An 18,726-nucleotide genomic window follows, 5' to 3' on the forward strand; every position below is an offset into this window, starting at 1 on the left:
GACGGACTAACCTGTGATTTGATAGTAGGTAATCTCAAAAAAGTGAATTTAGGTTTAGGTGTCAAAAAAGGTTCAAGGTCTTTGTCGAGTCTCAGAATATGGCAATGTTTAGCAACCATTTTATACAGCATAGAGGAGTCTGTCGTGAATGGGGTAACCAGAGAGATGTATTGTAGGGAATCTTTAGATTTTGGCACCTTGTCCACGATGTCAAGCTGAGTGACATTAGTAAATTTAGCGTATGCTTCATTTATGACTATGTTTTTGTAGCCTCTGTTCAAAAAGCGCTGGTTAATAATATTACATTCCATGTCATAGTCTATAGGACGCGTGCAGTTACGCCTTGCCCTATGAAATTCTCCTGTTGGAATATTGTTAATAGTCATACGCTGGTGATTGCTTTGTGCTGCTAACATAGAATTGACCTCAGTAGGATTCCTGTGAGTACTGGTCAGAAGTTGTTGACCTTCTACAAAGATATGTAAATCCAAAAAGTCAATTTGTTTGGAATCACATGTACTAGTTAAGCTGATCCCAAATGAGTTAGTGTTGGCAAAAGTGAGAAAGTCATTAAAAGCATCTTCAGTGCCTTTCCAAATCAGAAAGGTGTCATCTATGAAGCGTCGCCAAGTGATGATATTGGCAGAAAACTGGGTTTGGTTCAATATATGGGTTTCTTCATAGTATGCCACAAAGAGATTGGCCAGTGAGGGAGCAAATTCGGCCCCCATGGCCACCCCTTTCAATTGGAGATAAAATTGATCATTAAAAATGAAGACATTGTTAGCTAGAACAAATTGTAGAAATTGCTTTAACATAAGGACATGTTCAGGAAATGATGCCGAGTTATTTCTAAAGACATAGTCGAGTGTGAGCAAAGCTAAATCATGATTAATGTGAGTATACAAGGCGACAACGTCAATGATGACTAACAAATAGTCTGATTGCCATGTGATGGCAAGAACGTCTTGGAGAATATGAGTACTGTCTCTGATGTAAGAATTCATTTGGACTACAAACGGTTTGAGTGCCTCATCCAAATATTTTGATAGGCCTTCTGTAGCCCAGTTGATTCTGCTCATTATTGGCATGACTTCAGGCAAGACCTCAAAAGATTTATGAATCTTTGGCAGCAAAAAATACATTGTAGGTAAGGTGGGATCTTTGATCAGTAAAAATTCCTTTTCCTCATCAGCCAGAGAACCTTTGGTGTACCTGCAATCAATTAGGTCAGTTAGATCCGATACAACCCGTTTGCTAGGATTGGATTTAAGTACCAGGTAACACCCGTAACACCCGGGGGTATTAAGGTGTTTGAGGCCCATAGTAATATAATCACAAGTATTAAGTATGACAATATTGCCCCCGTTATCTGCCTCTTTGATCACAATGTTGGTGTCATTGGCTAATTCTCTTAGAGCAATTTTTTGATTGTTAGTAAGATTGGATTTTCAATAAGGTTTAGAGCGCCTGTCTAGATATTGATGAATGTCTCGAGTTATTGCTTGAATGAAAGTCTCAATGACGTTGTCACCAGTAAATTGTGGAGTGAATTTTGATTTCGATTTTAGTTCCCTAAGATACAAATGAAGTGGATTGATTCCCAAATCATGAAAGACATTTGAAAGGTCACTGCTGGCCTCTTGATCCAAGGAAACCAAAGTTTCAATGGCTCTCAGATCTCCAATACTGAGAGTGCTCGGGGGATCCAGTTTGGGCTTGGGAGTATACATAGTGACCTGTGTAGCAAAGACCATTTTTAGCTTGAGTTTTCTCAGAAGTGTGTACAAATCTACTTGGAAGTTAACAAAATTGGTACAAACACTGGGTGAGAATGATAAACCTTTATTAAGGGCAGTCATTTCATGAGCAGGTAGAGTGCGTTTGGAAAGGTTAATTACTAGATCAGCATCAGTTATTGTCCCAAACATTTTTTGGAGCGAGTTAAGATACCCGGACGGGCCTGGTCTTCGTCCGAACTGCTGCATCCGCGGCCGCCTTCCCCGCCTCCCACCCCTGGTATGTTGGGTAAACTTGGAGTAAATACGGTGGGAGTTTTGGTGAAGCGAATTTGTTTGGTATTGGCAAATCTGCCGTTTCCCTTCTTGTAACATCTGATTTCTCCTAATGAAAAAATTCCTTTTTGGTTGGTTATTTCAGGAATTGGTCTTTCATTTGTCTGTGATTCACTGGGTTCAGTTTCAAAATCAGGATCTGAACTAGCGGCAGTCGTATTAGCTGAAGTATTAGCAGAAGTAGGCTTAGAACCAATGTTGATGTTATCATATTTGGATTGAAATGTGTAAACTCTGTCCTGACGATAATCTTTATCATCCCGGAAAAACTTTCTGCATTTTCGCAGTTTAATCTTATCTTGCTACTCGACTAGAATTTCGTGCATCTTTTCAAAATTCTTTTGTTTAGTTCCTTCAGCATTGGGCATTTTAGAGATTTCTTCTTTGAGTTCCTGGATTTGAGCAAGTACTCTTTTATGCTTTCTAGTAGCATGAACAATGAGTAACTCTAACATGTTTTTAGAGCTCTGATTGAGGTTATCAACCCACTGTTCCTCATTGTCAAAATTGGGGAAAGTCAAATTACGTAAACCTCTGGGGATAAGATTATTCTCAAGGTGATTGGTTAGGGAAGCCTGCTCCCAGTATTTATTAATTTCTTTTTTCGATAGTCTCTCAAAATTTCCACCATATTCCACCGTATTTACTCCAACTTTACCCAACATACCAGGGGTAGGAGGGGAGCAAGCGGCATTGGAAGCGGCAGTTCGGACGAAGACCAGGCCCGTCCGGGTATCTTAACTTGCTTCAAAAAACATTTGGGACAATAACTGATGCTGATCTAGTAATTAACCTTTCCAAACGCACTCTACCTGCTCATGAAATGACTGCCCTTAATAAAGGTTTATCATTCTCACCCAGTGTTTGTACCAATTTTGTTAACGTCCGAGTAGATTTGTACAAATGTCTGAGAAAACTCAAGCTCAAAAAGTTCTTTGCTACACAGGTTACTATGTATACTCCCAAGCCCAAACTGGAGCCCCCGAGCACTCTCAGTATTGGAGATCTGAGAGCCATTGAAACTTTGGTTTCCTTGGATCAAGGGGCCAGCAGTGACCTTTCAAATGTCTTTCATGATTTGGGAATCAATCCACTTCATTTGGATCTTAGGGAACTAAAATCGAAATGAAAATTCACTCCACAATTTACTGGTGACAACATCATTGAGACTTTCAATCAAGCAATAACTCGAGACATTCATCAATATCTAGACAGGCGCTCTAAACCTTATTGAAAATCCAATCTTACTAACAATCAAAAAATTGCTCTAAGAGAATTAGCCAATGACACCAACACTGTGATCAAAGAGGCAGATAACGGGGGCAATATTGTCATACTTAATACTTGTGATTATATTACTATGGGCCTCAAACACCTTAATACCCCCGGGTGTTACGGGTGTTACCTGGTACTTAAATCCAATCCTAGCAAACGGGTTGTATCGGATCTAACTGACCTAATTGATTGCAGGTACACCAAAGGTTATCTGACTGATGAGGAAAAGGAATTTTTACTGATCAAAGATCCCACCTTACCTACAATGTATTTTTTGCCAAAGATTCATAAATCTTTTGAGGTCTTGCCTGAAGTCAGGCCAATAATGAGCGGAATCAACTGGGCTACAGAAGACCTATCAAAATATTTGGATGAGGCACTCAAACGGTTTGTAGTCCAAATTAATTCTTACATCACAGGCAGTACTCATATTCTCCAAGACATTCTTGCCATCACATGGCAATCAGACTATTTGTTAGTCACCATTGACGTTGTCGCCTTGTATACTAACATTAATCAGGATTTAGCTTTGCTCACACTCGACTATGTCTTTAGAAATAGCTCGGCATCATTTCTTGAACATGTCCTTATGCTAAAGCAATTTCTACAATTTGTTCTAGCTAACAATGTCTTCATTTTTAATGATCAATTTTATCTCCAATTGAAAGGGGTGGCAATGGGGGCCAAATTTGCTCCCTCACTGGCCAATCTCTTTATGGCATACTATGAAGAAACCCATATCTTGAACCAAACCCAGTTTGCTGCCTATATCATCACTTGGCGACGCTTCATAGATGACATCTTTCTGATTTAGAAAGGCACTGAAGATGCTTTTAATGACTTTCTCACTTTTGCCAACACTAACTCATTTGGGATCAGCTTAACTAGTACATGTGATTCCAAACAAATTGTCTTTTTGGATTTACATATCTTTGTAGAAGGTCAACAACTTCTGACCAGTACTTACAGGAAGCCTACTGAGGTCAATTCTATGTTAGCAGCACAAAGCAATCACCAGCGTACGACTATTAACAATATTCCAACAGTAGAATTTCATAGGGCAAGGCGTAACTGCACGCGTCCTATAGACTATGACATGGAATGTAATATTATTAACCAGCGCTTTTTGAACAGAGGCTACAAAAACATAGTCATCGATGAACCATACGCTAAATTTACTAATGTCACTCAGCTTGACCTCGTGAACAAGGTGCCAAAATCTAAAAATTCCCCACAATACATCTCTCTTGTTACCCCATTCACGACAGACTCCTCTATGCTGTATAAAATGGTTGCTAAACATTGGCACATCCTGAGACTCGACAAAGACCTTGAACCTTTTTTGACATCTAAATCTAAATTCACTTTTTTGAGATCACCTACTATCAAATCACAGGTTAGTCTGTCATTTTTTGAAAATAAAGTGGCCAACCCCTTTTGGCTACGACAACCGGCTGGTTTTCACAAGTGTGGAAACTGCAATCAGTGTCCTTGGGCCCAACCCAAATGTCAAACTTTTACAGACAAGTTTGGATCTCAAGTGGTTATACGAGATTTCATCAACTGTAAAACAACCCACGTGGTGTATGCCATCATATGTGTTTGTGGCAAACTTTATGTAGGAAGTACCATAAGTCAACTCAGAATCCGTAATAGAGAACACTTGACCAGTCTCTGGATGTGTGAACCAAAATCCCCTCTAGCAGTTCACTGGCAGGCTGAACATCAATTGGATTTAACCTCTGATTTGCGCTTCATTGGATTAATGAGAGCGCATAAGCGGAAAAGGGGCGGGAATCTTCAATTGAAATTGCGGCAGATGGAAGCTAAACTCATCTGTCTACTGCGATGTACCACTTGTGGACTAAATTCTGACCACGAGATGCATGTTTTTCTATGAATCCGGCCTGTATTGGAATGTTAATTTGAATGTACTGTTGTTTAAGTGTATTCATTTGCTTATCAATTAATCTTTAGCCACTGCCAGTCATTATGTTGATTCGGTCAGATCTCACTGTTGCAACTCCCCCATGCTTTTTCCTTCGCCAGTACTCCTCTGCAATTACTGCCAACTTACATGGTTTGATTAACTTACATAACTTTGTCGACATTGGATCGTTTCTCCTATCTGTCAATTCACTGATTATCTGTGCTAATAATTAATTGCATCCGACTTCCAGTCATTCATGATAATTACGCGGTTACCGTGAACACGTTTGCAGTACCTTGGTCCCTTGTTGACATCACTCCCCATCACTCTGCGATTTTGTTTGATTTTCTGTTGTGTCCTGTAAACTTTCTGACATTGATTTCCTTTCAAACAGGATGTGTTCAAAGACTTTAACTTTGCATCATGCATTGAATATTTGTTTTAGTATCCAATTATGAGACAATTAGTCGTATGAACGCGGCGATCGCGATCACGCACACAGTACCTCGGCGTAATTTTAGGTCCTTTGTTGACAGTAGACGTCATCTTTGCGACCCGTTTGAATTTTGCTTCTGCCGACGTCACAATGTTGACAATGTACGTCACTCACGCGATGTAATTCGCTCGCGCTGCTGCCATCGTCACTTCCGTGGCGTACATGGTGGCTATCAGTATTTTAGAGCAACCCAGGTAAGCATCTACTGGATTTGTCTCATTTAATTCGCTCCATACTCGATGTCCCGAGTGAGTTTATATTCTTTTTCCTTCTTGCTCATGGCCGTCAACTGATGGTTCTGTGTTCCCATCTCTCATTTATTATGCTACTTTTTTCAGGCGATATATTCATCCCAGCCAATTGGCTTTTCATATTGATCAAGATATACATTCTTTAACGGGTACTTACCCATCAATCTCCAGTGTGGTAAGTTTCATTAGTTATCTTTCTCCTTTTTTTCAGTTGATTCCAGGTATTTCCTGGCATCCTTTACTAATTCACTCTCGTTCATGTTCCAATAGGTTTCTCATATTCATTGGCCATTTCTAAATACTTATGGTAAGCATATCTTTATTGGTTACATCATTTTCCACCGACCCATATGGTACATTTGACACTTATTTATATTTTCCTTTGATGACTATCGGCACCACTACTGATCGGACCACTTTTCTGGCTTGATACTACTACTTTGTACTTATGGCACTGTGCTGGTGTGTGATTTGCATGATGGCCTTGCGAGGGTGTGTGTGGCATCAACTACACTTGAAGATGTTATCGTATTGATTACAATTATGCTCATGTACATTCTCCATATCCTTGTTCCTTCTGCGATGTGCCTTTATTGATCCATTACTGCTGTCCTACCCTTCTTAGCGGATATGGTATGTCCCTCACTTTTTCATTTTTTCATGTTGGATATGTCCTTTTTTGTGAATGTCTCACATATCTGTTATTTAATTTTGTATCTTATATTGCTATATATGCTGATTTATTATGTTATCGTCTATTGTACATGATACTTGTATGTGGTTTAACCATCCAGCCTTGAAGACGACGCAAGTGTCGAAACACGTGTCGGCTGTTCTTCATTCCAAACCATTAAAATACTGTACTTTGATTGTTGTCTCTTAGCCTATTGGTGTTTAGCGCAATTCCATCCCCCACATCCCACAAATTGTTTCTATGTTTGGTTTAAGAAGAAACTTTTTATTCAAAACCTTATATTTTTCACCTAGTGCAGTCCGCATTACGCCGCTGCAGCAGCATGATCATCATAATCAATAGGCATTAGGCACGAGTGGTGGCCTAGGCCGGCCCCGAGTCTGTGGCGCAGAATACACTTCCTCGAGGAGCTTACGTGGAACACCTCAGGAGGGATCACATGGGGGCCCCTCATTTTGTACTATACCACCCACTGGTTTTCCCCCTATGCCCGGCTCCCTCAGATCCACACTTCTTTCTATTTTTGAGGTCCTTAATAATTACTTTAATTTGAATATATGGCTTGGTACATTGTTAACAATTATTATCACTGCATTTGGAGCCTTACGTACTGATAATTCATTTTTCCTAAGAAAAGTCTTACGCTGCTACCAACAGTGGACATGCCATTTTTTTCTGTCTTTCAGGGAGATTTCTTTAAGCCGGATCAGGATAATCTAAATTTGGCCTTTGTGTGTTAAACTCATAAAAGCCCTACCCAGTCTATTGGCCTTGAAAGAGGCTGGTAGCATCCCATTAGGCTACAAAGAGGCAGTAACACACCCACTGGACTTGAGTATTCATAACATAGACAGACTGAAGGTAGGTTTGACCAATAATGGAGGGGAATTACGTTCTCTAAGTAGACTTTCATTGTTTTGCAGATCTCAGTTAAGAGCGAAGGTGACAGCATCGTGCTGGAAGTGGATCATGCTGAGGCCCTCCGTATCTGGCACATTACGGCCCCCATAAACGAGAGTACAGACTCCACACTACGCATCGCTGTTGGGGGCATGCTCAACAACCAGAGTAACTTGCTGGTTCCGGTAAGGCCAGTTCCATCAGCAGATGTATTTCTAAGAACTTCCCTGATAAGCTGACCAGTTTTAGTGTTGGGATCTGTGCCGCTAACCCCCCTTGGTTTTTTTCAGTGTAATGTTGTGGGTGTGATGGATCAGATAGTACATTCTGCAGGCCTTGTGTTTAGGGCTGAGAGCCTTGTTCACAAAGACTTATACGATTAGTCATTCACACAGACTATGAATCATTCAAACTGAAGATTATTCACTGACACTGAAGGGCTATTATGATCATGTTTAACTATTTGTGTTGTATTCACTAACATGCTGGAATAGTTCACTGACAACATTATATTATTATTTACGTACATGAATGATGTGCAAAATGTATTTTCCTGCAGAGGAATAGAGTGAAATTCATAGTTTTACACTTTGAAGAATTGTGAATTTGTGATTTCTTTTGGGTTGATTACAGCTCTGGGGAAATTTCCTGCAAAGTCTTTTTTTTTACAGGAATAGCATATGAAAAATGATTATTTGTAAGATTTTTGAGTGGCAAAAAAAGAGTGAAATTCAGCAAATGAGTTTTAACTTTTTTTGATAAGGAAAAAAAGAGTCATTTTTCAGCTATTATGGAATTTGAACCACTTTAAAAAAACCTTATTGATTAGTTACTTGAAACAAATGAAGATTGTGTAACTTTAAAATAAAGTTTTAGATGTTGTTGGTCATATGAATAAGTAAAGAATGTTAAATAAACAATATACTTTTTTTAACGTATTTTATTTGCATTTGCTTATAGGCATACAATTTGATCGTAATATGTAATAATGAGAGGTTACATATAAGGCGCTTCATACCCAGAGGTATCTAAACGCGCACTCAGGGAGCAAACCTGTGTTGCTCCCTGTCGTCTTGTTTGCAAGCCAAGCATGTTGCCCCTGAGCTATCCTCCCAACACATGAATAATGTTTCTCTTTCCATTGGCGATTAGAGATGATATAAACCTTGAATACATTTTTTTGCATCTGTTCTGACTATCCCTGAACTTTCAAAAATGCTAGATTACATTTTGGGGAAGTCAGTATCATAAGTGACCACAATTAGTTTAAATCGGGGGAGAAATTCTGTAACTAACTTTACTAACTAAAAATGTACCAAATATTTCTTTCAGTGACCTTTGGTTTGGTCCCATCCCATTTGAGAACACCTTAAATTCAATGTTGGACTACTATGCGTATGTTGGACGAAAAGAAACGGTTTGCGTAATAACAAGATTATTTGTTTTGAGGCATACGTCTTATAAAATACAGTAACATATCTTATATTTGGTACACCTAGGTTGAAAATGATTGGAATGCAGGTGGATTTAATGAAAGTTAGTAAGCACAGTTAATACATAATCAAAAGTTGAGAAAAATGATCAATGAAATAGGTAGCATACATTATATAAATATTACCTACAGCACGTTGTGTATATTTTGTATGTAATGTGTACAATTATGACAATCAATATTAAATATATGATATTGCTTGCACACATGAATACAAAAAATATACATTAACTCTAAAAAGGAGTAAATAATGAGAAATAGTAGTGCAGATAACACTTATATCATTCTAAAGCAAATTAAAAATTCATAAAAAACCTGTGTTTCACATATTTATTTTATTTATTTATTTATTGTACATTTGTATGGCACCTATGCACAGGTGTTTCCAGGCGCCACAAGACAGGATGGTGGTTGAGGGAAGACATGGGAATCACAAAAGTACAACAACAAAAAAACGGTTATATTGGCCTTGTGATAATCCAATGGTGCAAGTGCATGACAAGGTGGTAAGTGCAGGGGGGGAAGAGGAAGAAGTGCAGGAGTGGGATACCCCCACGGGTGGGGGCGTGCAAGTGCTGGTCGGGCCAAGATGGCAAGTGCCAGTGGAAAGTGGGGGGAGGGGACGAAGAGAGCGGTGGACAGGGAGAACCAGTTGGAATGGTCCTGGAAACGGAGTCCGGGGGCAAGTGCTGACAAGGATGCTGCGGGGACTGGTAGGGGATGGTCTGGCCCCTGTATGAATCTGAAGGGACAAGACCACAGTCACAGCGGCAGATGGAGAGTTTAGCACAGGAGGCGAAGAGGGAAGTCTTCAGAACTTTCCTGAACTTAAGACGATCCGGCTCAAGACTGAGGGGGTGAGGAAGGTTGTTCCAGAGGGAGATACCAGTCGAGGAAAGGGATCTACCTCCTACTCTCTGCTTGGAAAAAACATTTGATCTGCAGAGAGTTGGAGCCAGAAGACCGAAGGACTCTGGCCGGGAGGTATTTAGGGAGTGAAAGCAGGATTGAAAGAAGTCCCAGGCCACAGACAGCCGTGTGGATCATGCGAATGGTCTTGAATTTGATCCTTGCGGTCAGAATGAGCCAGTGGTGAGATTGTAGGGCTGGAGAGATGCAGTCACTGGGCTTGAGGCAAAGGATAAGTCTTGCAGTCCTATTCTGGATTAGTTGAAGGGGGCGAAGGGAGGAAAGAGGCAGGTTGAGGAAGAAGCTGTTGCAGTAGTCAAGCCTAGAGAGAACCAGAGCTCTGGAGACATTAGAGTTTCTGGAGGAAGGTGAGGAAGGGGAGACTGCCCCTGTGGAGTAAAACCCCAAGAAAAGAACGTTTACACCTTTGTATAAAGTTGGGAATAATTTGAGTAACCCGAGTACGGGAACCTATGGAACCTTTGTTTAAAAGTAGAACAGGTTGAGGAGTTTTACCAGATAATCACAGCCTTTTAAAGATTATTAATGTTATCAGAGCCAAAGAATATGTTGGCATTATCTGGCAAAATATCTTGTACTTAATAATGCTTTGCCAGGCAGATATGCGTTTCTTCAAAGTTGTTCAAGTTAGTGGAGTTTCCTAAAGTGTTTCACAATGGTTGGTAAGCAATTGTAAAGCAAATCATTACTTTTCGGTAATATGCATTATTTATTAGTTTAACTGTTAGGCAGTTCCACATTAATAAATAACTCTGCCATTTTTCCAAATGGCTCCTTGTACTTGAATTTTTCTGATTCGTATCCTGCAAGACCTATATTTTTGAAATATAAAAGGAACTATATTGGCTACCCATGACTTCTCGTGTACAGTTGTTAAGGATTTCAAAGGCACGGTACACTCCAGACCAGGACTCTTTCTAATGGCCGGGGATGTAGCGCACAATTAAAACACTTTTATTTTATTAATTATGAATTCAGTTTGAGAACGCACACAACCCATCTCACACTCACCTTTACAAACACCCTGGGTCACAGTGGACCATGACCAAGGGCAGTGTGTAATAATACAATATATATTTATTTTTAAATTCCAATGAAAATCACAGAAATTTAATATAGGGCAGCAACCACCAGTGTGGTGATAATTACACTGTAAATTGATAGAATACACTTAGTTTGACTTTTTAATGTAAAATACACAATGCACAATTGAATAAAAGCAAAATTACTTTTCAGGGATTATTTGCAGATAGCACCATAGTTAATGTTTCCCCCTGCAACACTCCCTCAAACCCCTATTAACCGAATTTTGTGTGGGTAGAAAGGAGGAACAAGGGATCAGGTATACTAGGCAACAAACAGAATGAAAATCCGACCTTGCCCTGCTGAATGGGAGGCAAAATCGGATTGAAACCTTTGAAACTGAGCAAAATAGCACTCGGAATGACTAAATACTTGTTTTACATGTGTGGTTAAATGAATGAGGTAGAAATGAGTATAGCAGTATCAGAGATGTAAGAACGCTAGCAAACTACAAGGCAATGTACTACAGTGGGCATACAGTTCATTAAAACCAACTTGGGAAGGAAAAACATAGTGCAGCCAAATCACACGTGGAGAAATTGCATTTGCTTATTTTCACGGGTTTAAAATGACAAAACAGCTTGAAAAATGGGTTCAACAGACAAAGTCGGAATGTGGTTTTCATGCTAAGGGACAAAGGCACATCACAGGTATAATATGGAAATGAAAGGGTAACTCTGGAGGGCTGACAGTATGAGATTCTTAAGGGGAAAGGAAACTCGGTTTTTAAATGGGAATTATTTCATGGGACAACTCGGTTTTGTTAACAAAGTTATTTCTTTTACTGAAACTACATTTTAGTGACTAGGTTGTCAAAAAGAAAAGGGTTAAGCTGCAGTTTTAACCTCCTCACACTGTGTGTCTCTTTAGGTGAGAATTAATTAATTTATTCCAAATAGTATTTAGGACTTATACAACGGACTGAAATGATTGGAAAGAATGGCACTAACACAAGGAGGTTACTACAGATTTTCCTAAGAACAAGGTACACAGAGGATTCTGACATTTTTAAGTATTTTGCTAGGGAAATTATAGGATCTCTATGGGATTGGACCTAATACAAGGTAACAAAGCAAGGGATACAGTTTGTGGTTGCTGGGGGAGAGAAATACTCACACAAGCACTTGAATGGGCTAACTTGGACAACAAACCGGATTTCTGGACAGCGAGGCAAGATCTGGTCTCTGCGCAGCGGTGGGCTCTCCTGGAAGGGACAGCTGGGCCTAGTCTGGTCACTAGAGACAGCGAGGTGCATCAGCTGGTCAAAACCAGTAGCGGGGCAAAAGCCGGTCTGCTCACTGGATAATCCCAAAAGGTGTTCCACCGCCTTTCCTCCTTTCTCCCTGAATTATTGGGATTTTTGTAGGGTTTTAATTCTGGATCAGAGGTTCGGCCTGGGTAAGATCAGCTACCTCTGGCCTGGCTTCTGGAATCAGGAATCTGGCAGGGTGAATATGGAATGTCTGGATCCCTGGATGCGCTGGAGCTGGAAAAGTCAGAAGAGAGTCCAGAGTTCCCTATGCCTCCCCTTTATATAAGGAGCATGATATCACAGGATTTTACTATCGGGCAGACTCAAGCTGAACACACCTCTTAAAATTGGATAGGTCAGCTGTGGATGTCACCACCTCTCTGTAAGCCAGTTGGACTCAGGGACATGACATCAGTTTTATGGTGTGTGCTTTATGATGTACTGGGCCACTCCACAGTTACTTTTGCCAAAATCAGTTATGACATAAAATTGTTATGCTTTTGAAAAATCACGTAGGCAGATTCCATATTTAACACAGGAGATACCATTCAAACTCCCAAGTTTGTACAATGTTGTTTAGTCCTTCTAATAATCTTTTGCCATTTTTGGTGGGAACCGTTTCACCGAAAATTCTACAATTTTATATATGTATACATATTATCACAGGGCATGTTTTCATTAATTATCAAAGCTGTACCATGTATGCTTTTCCCATAAATGGCATTTTCTTGGTGTTTGCGTTCCGAACATGCTAGGAACACCTACAACGTCCTATTTTAATGGCACAAACATGACATTTAAACAGTCATAATTTCTTCAAATTAATATGTCTTTTGATCACTGAAATAAATGACAATCTGAACAGTCTCTGCAATCAAAAGGGCTGGCATGTTTACCAAATATGGGCATTCCTTCCAACCCCCAGCCAAATGTCAGGCTCTGATCAGTTTAGCCCTATGCTGCCATCGACTCGCCTTTGAAGTCCTTCAGTTTGAATTGAGGGGAGGTGACACCAGGAATTTACACCTGTGTGCCATGGCAGTCCATTGTCTCATGCTAGAGCTCTGCTGCCTCGTCTGACGAGGGTGCTAGATTCTCCCCCTTGGCCCATTCATAGTTTCCAGGGGGCTAGTCCACTTGTAAGGTGATTCTGTTCCCAGGGGAGGCAGGGCCCTTTGAAGCCAGGGCCTGCCAAACCTGTTCTGCTGTCCTCACAGTAATTTTATTTTATTTTTTATTTATTTTTCCCTTTAACCAGAAAGCAAGTCTTTTCGAAATAAACATAATATAATATAACATATATATTTTAAAGCAAACCCATCACATTTCTATGCAAGCACAAAGCCTTAGTTTAACATTTCACTTTTTAAAAGGCATTTTCTTATTTGGCAAAAGCACCCTTTTACACTTGGGTTAATTCTTCTTGGAGGTCACTTTAACAAAATGCGGTTCTTTCTCTCATCTATATTCTGGGCATTATTTATAGCTCTAGCCAATTTCTTATACACAGAAATCAGTCCAACACAAGGATTCTCTGAAACTGACATCAAGCAAAAGGAGTGAGAGAGCTTTTCTTGAAGGGTTTGGACTGCGTTAGATTGTTGCAAAAGTAAAATGTTTGCTGTGCAAACGGAAATGTAACTCCTGCTTTTCAGACTTGATCAAATAAAAACAATGCTGTTCTACAGGGTTTATCTGTTTTCATGGCATTCAGAGGCAAGGCACAGGCAAGGCTTGGGTGCATAAAACACATTTTGTGCTGTTTTTAAAACATACATGTCACCAGGGCAAAGTCTTCCGGAATGCATGTCATTTTTTCCAAGCAGCCCATAACTTTTTGTCATTCAGTCGACTGAAGCCATGCAGGTCCGTTTTTTTTTTGGACTCTTGACAATGCCTGCCCCACAAGTGCCAGAGTAGGTTTCCATGAAGGGCACAGCTTTTGGGATGTTTTAAAATGAAAGGACAATTGCAGTGCAGAGCCATTCTTCATTTATTTTATTTTCTTTGAATGAAGAAACAAAGTGCAGCCATTATTTTGGTAGCTGCTAAATGCAGTTTTGTGATGCAAGGGAATAGGTGCTCAGCAAAACAGCGACACCATGGTTTCTTGGTAACTGTTAATGCAGTTTCATTGTAGGGGGTCTGCCTTAGGCCTTAAAATACCCCACACAGTTTAAGATACTTACATTGGTGCATATGTGTATTCATGTGACTGCGCCCCGCTAGCTGTCGGACAAACTGGTTAAATATGAACCAAGTACAACTCTAAGATCTTCAAGCGCTTGGTTGCTCAAGTGTCTTAAAGTAAGACGTGTCTTGGGCAACCGGAGATCCTTTTCACAAAAAGGGGTCCTAAAGCATGGAACACCTTGCCATTGACTCTTCAGCAGGAAGTCAAGCCACTTCAATTTTGTAAACATTTGAAGATACTCTTGTTTACATAAACCCAAATGCTGATGTCACTTCCTGCTGCCACGTCCCATGCTTGATGTGTTGTCTTTAGTCTTTGTTTGCGCCCTAATGCCTGTGGGCTTCGGCGTGGTAAAAATAAATAAAAATAAATAAATACATTTTTGCATCTTGCATATTTTGAATTCCACCGAACTGGTTTTTTAAAGATTTGTTTTTAAGCATTTTTGAAATAAGTATATTATTTAGTTTTGAGGAGTTATGATCCAGCAACCTGACAAGCTTGGATCCGTGAGGCGTAAGACCGGCCTGGCGGTCCAAAGCACTTGGACAGCCTTGGTCCAGGGCGTCACGATACATCTGGCAAATCAGGGCCTTTGAGGCCATCTTGGGAGCACTTGGCGTCTGGATAGGCACAATGATTTTGTGAATCAGATATTCTTTTCTCATACAAATAAGAGCCTTGGTCGTTATTTCTTCCCTGCTTGGATGTTGGGCCTGGAAAACAAAGTGTGGATTTATATAGGTTTTGCTTGCTGAAGGTGTAGGTATACAAGGGATCATCATTCTCACTGTACAACTCAGTGTCTAACTCTTGATATTTTGCAGACATTTTGAATAGTTTGTTAGGGTGCAGATTCACTATTTGGAGGATTTCAGAGATGCCTGGGATTTTTCCCTGGCACGTTCAGGTTGCTCACTGGCACATTGCCTGAGATTGATCACTTATGCTCTGGCATAGCCCACTGCCACCTTGCTGGAGCTCAATGTCACACAGAATACGTGGGTGACATCCGGTGGTGTTTCCTTGACAACACAGGTTTGTTCCCAGATACTCTGGTATAAACCCATTGGTCTGTGAGTGGTGACTTGACCGATATCCCTCTCGTTTTCAGATGAATCCCGCCATGGACGGATGCATACGTGCCTGGAATTGGATGAACCAGACCAGTGCGTGGCTGACCAGCCCTGCCATGGACCAGGGTATCAGCAAGCCATGCTTTGAACAGGTGAAGAGAGGCAGCTACTTCGCTGGGGTGGGCATGGCAGTCTTCAATTCCAGAGGTAAAGTGGTTGGGCTTGGGACTGTTATCTTTCTTCCTGTACTGTCTGCTATCTACTTCTCACCACTTCACTACCTCAATTCTCCTTCTCATTTAAAATGTCTTTCTGCCCTCCATGTACCTCCTCTTCTTCTTTTTAGTTATTCTATTGTCTCCTTCTTTAGTTTCCTGATTATGCCGTGCATCATTGCTTTCTCCTCCTCTTCTTTCTTCCTTTACACTCCTCTCATCTCTATCTCTTTTGTTTTTCTTTATCCACTCATTTTTGCTTTTATTTTGTCCTCGTCTTTCCTCCTCTCGTCCTTTTCTCTATCGGTACATTCGTACCTCTCATATTATCAGTTTTCTCCTGTTTGCTCTCTTGTAACTCCTCTCCCTCATACTGTTCCATTCTTTTTGCCTTCACTCTCTCCCATCTTCTCTTATCCTTTTATTTCTTGTCCATTCCCTGTTCCTGTACTCTGTTCGCTTCCCCTATTTATACGTGTCTCGCTCTGCCATTTACTGTGTACTCTTTTTCTTCACAATCTCCTGTGTCCTCACTCCTCTGCCAGCTATTGCCCAGAGATCCTGGGAGATGTTGTGTTTATGAGGATAGGCCTTCCTAGGTACCCCATAAACTTAGATGGAATGACTGTCTCAAGGAAGGGACGAGCAGGAAACCTAGGAAGGAAGTACCATAGTGGGATTCGTCAAGTTATAAAAGAATGACAGAAAGAGTTAATGATAATTATCAATGAATGTGCAACCACCAACATCCCAGCGTATACCTAAGGATCTGGGACGTACTTTAGCTAAAATGGCAACCTAAGAGGTTAGTCCATAGGCCAAAGACAGCTGCCCTGATGGCATAAGAATGAAGACAAACAAGAAAATGCTATTGGGGACTATCCCGATGGCATGTGGACATTCCTAAGCACCATTGTAGGATCATATGAGGAACCTAGAAGTACAGCAGCAGAAGACCCACAGCAACGGAAGCCGAGAACGGGCTGGTGTATTTTGCATGAGGCTAGTTGGAAACTCTGAAGATCCTGGAAAGGTGCTCCATGCAGCAAACAAAGACATGATCTGGGCTAGAGATGAAGAATATATGATTGCTGGTTGCTGGAAGAAAGGTCCAGGAAGGAGGCAATGCACCCTATTGGTCCAGTGAACAGGATCAGCACAGAGCAGAGGGTAACACAAGGCATATCTGCATGGCCAGCCTAGAGTCCAGCACGAATGGGCACCAATGAATAGTGGATCAGACAAAGGCAAGTCCAGTAAGGCAGGCCAGGGGTCTGGTAAGCAAGTCCAGAAGTATGGAATGGAGGCTCACGCAAAGCGAGTCCGTAATGGCAGACCAGGAGCCTGGGGGTGTGCACAATGTCTAGAAAGTGACAAAGAAGGAGAACTGTGAGCGCACACAGCCAGTCACTGACTGACGTTTCCGAGAACCTGTCTTCTCCAATGCTGCTCATTAATTGCTGGCGGCGCTTTGTGGTATGCTTCCAGAGAAACCTGACAGAGCACGTGGAATGCTGTTATAGGAAATATTTGTATGTATCACTTCACACAATTTCCATGGTAAGTTCACCATACAGCCGAAAGGCCTTGCAGTCCAAGTGGTACATGAGCTGGAGTGTGCATCGCTAACACCAGTTCCATCTTCCGTAGATCTTTGCTGTTTTCTACATTCATTCTTTGCCCTCTCATCTTCTTTCTCCCCCTTCACACTCTCTTCTTCTCTTGCCGACTCTCTCCCTTTGCTCCCCTATCTTTGTTGTTTTTTTCACTCACCTCTGGTCTCTCTCAACTATCCTCATTCACATTTTCCTTCTATCCCCTTTCAATTCCATCAGCCTTCTTCTCTCCTTTACTCTCATCTCCTTCTCTGTCCTCTACCTTTCTCTCCCCTTAACTTCTTCTGATGTTTTACTTTTATCCTTCACTCTCTCCTTTTTTTTTCTCTTTTTCTCCCTTTTACTGTGCCCATTGCTCTCTGCCTACTGCTCTTCTATCTGTTGGCATCAAGAGCAGAGCTCCTCTTCTCTCCTTGATGCAGGATTATAGGTGACTCTTAGCCGATGTCACTCTGCCATCTCTGTAATAAATGCAGAGGTATACGGAAAGGTAGGGAGGCGAGGCTGCTTGCTGGAGGAACAAACACAATGCAGAAAAATAGCCAGCATGGACAAGCGCAGTTGGTGTTGCAGTTGAAGTTGCAGGAGAAGCTAGGGCCGTCGACCCTGCTGATGAGTGCCAGCCCCACCCATGGGAACCCAGGGCCGGTCTTACAACAGATTGCACCCCAGGCGGGAAGCATCGTTGGCGCCCCCCTCACCCGACCTGTGATCTCATGCATGTGTCATGGGCTGAGCAGCGGGAGTGGGGACTATGAGTTAACAACATTGTCAATGCTGGCATTTGCTGAATTTCATGAACCTCAGAAAACAGCAATAAGGGGGTCAAACCCGAACATGCCTGGTTATGTTAGTCTGCTTTTGCTCTTCATTTTTAGTAACAATGACCAGTTTGCTGCTGTGACTCAGGTCAGAGAATCGTCAATTTCAGATATACACTAATGTCATTCGTATGACCTCAAACATTTGGCCACTCTTAAAAGGTGATGAACTGGTCTTGAACAGTGTTACTCGAACCTCCAAGAACAAGCACCAGCTACATACCCACCGATAGCTGAACAAGCCCGTGTATCTCAGCATTAAATACATGCATTTATGCAATATGCATTGCATCAAATATTTCACGGGAAGTTAAATATATTTAGGAGGGACACATGTAAACAATATCACTACTCCATGTGAATGGTAAGGTCTACTTTAAACATATGCAGAGAGTTGACATGAATGTACAATTCAACATAGCTCCC

General features: G+C 41.1%; 1 protein-coding gene across 1 annotated transcript in view; it reads left to right on the forward strand.

Annotated features, from left to right (window-relative positions):
• The window catches only part of SHBG (sex hormone binding globulin), a 78,710-nt gene that overhangs the window by 28,749 nt on the left and 31,235 nt on the right, over positions 1-18,726 (forward strand). Inside the window, exons 4-5 of the mRNA XM_069645291.1 lie at positions 7,645-7,806; positions 15,687-15,855. Coding sequence (XP_069501392.1) covers positions 7,645-7,806; positions 15,687-15,855 — 331 coding nt within the window. The remainder of the gene's footprint in view (positions 1-7,644; positions 7,807-15,686; positions 15,856-18,726) is intronic.

Source organism: Ambystoma mexicanum, chromosome 1p (genome assembly GCF_040938575.1).
Source record: "Ambystoma mexicanum isolate Mex_15411 chromosome 1p, UKY_AmexF1_1, whole genome shotgun sequence".
Classification (NCBI taxonomy): Eukaryota; Metazoa; Chordata; class Amphibia; order Caudata; family Ambystomatidae; genus Ambystoma; species Ambystoma mexicanum.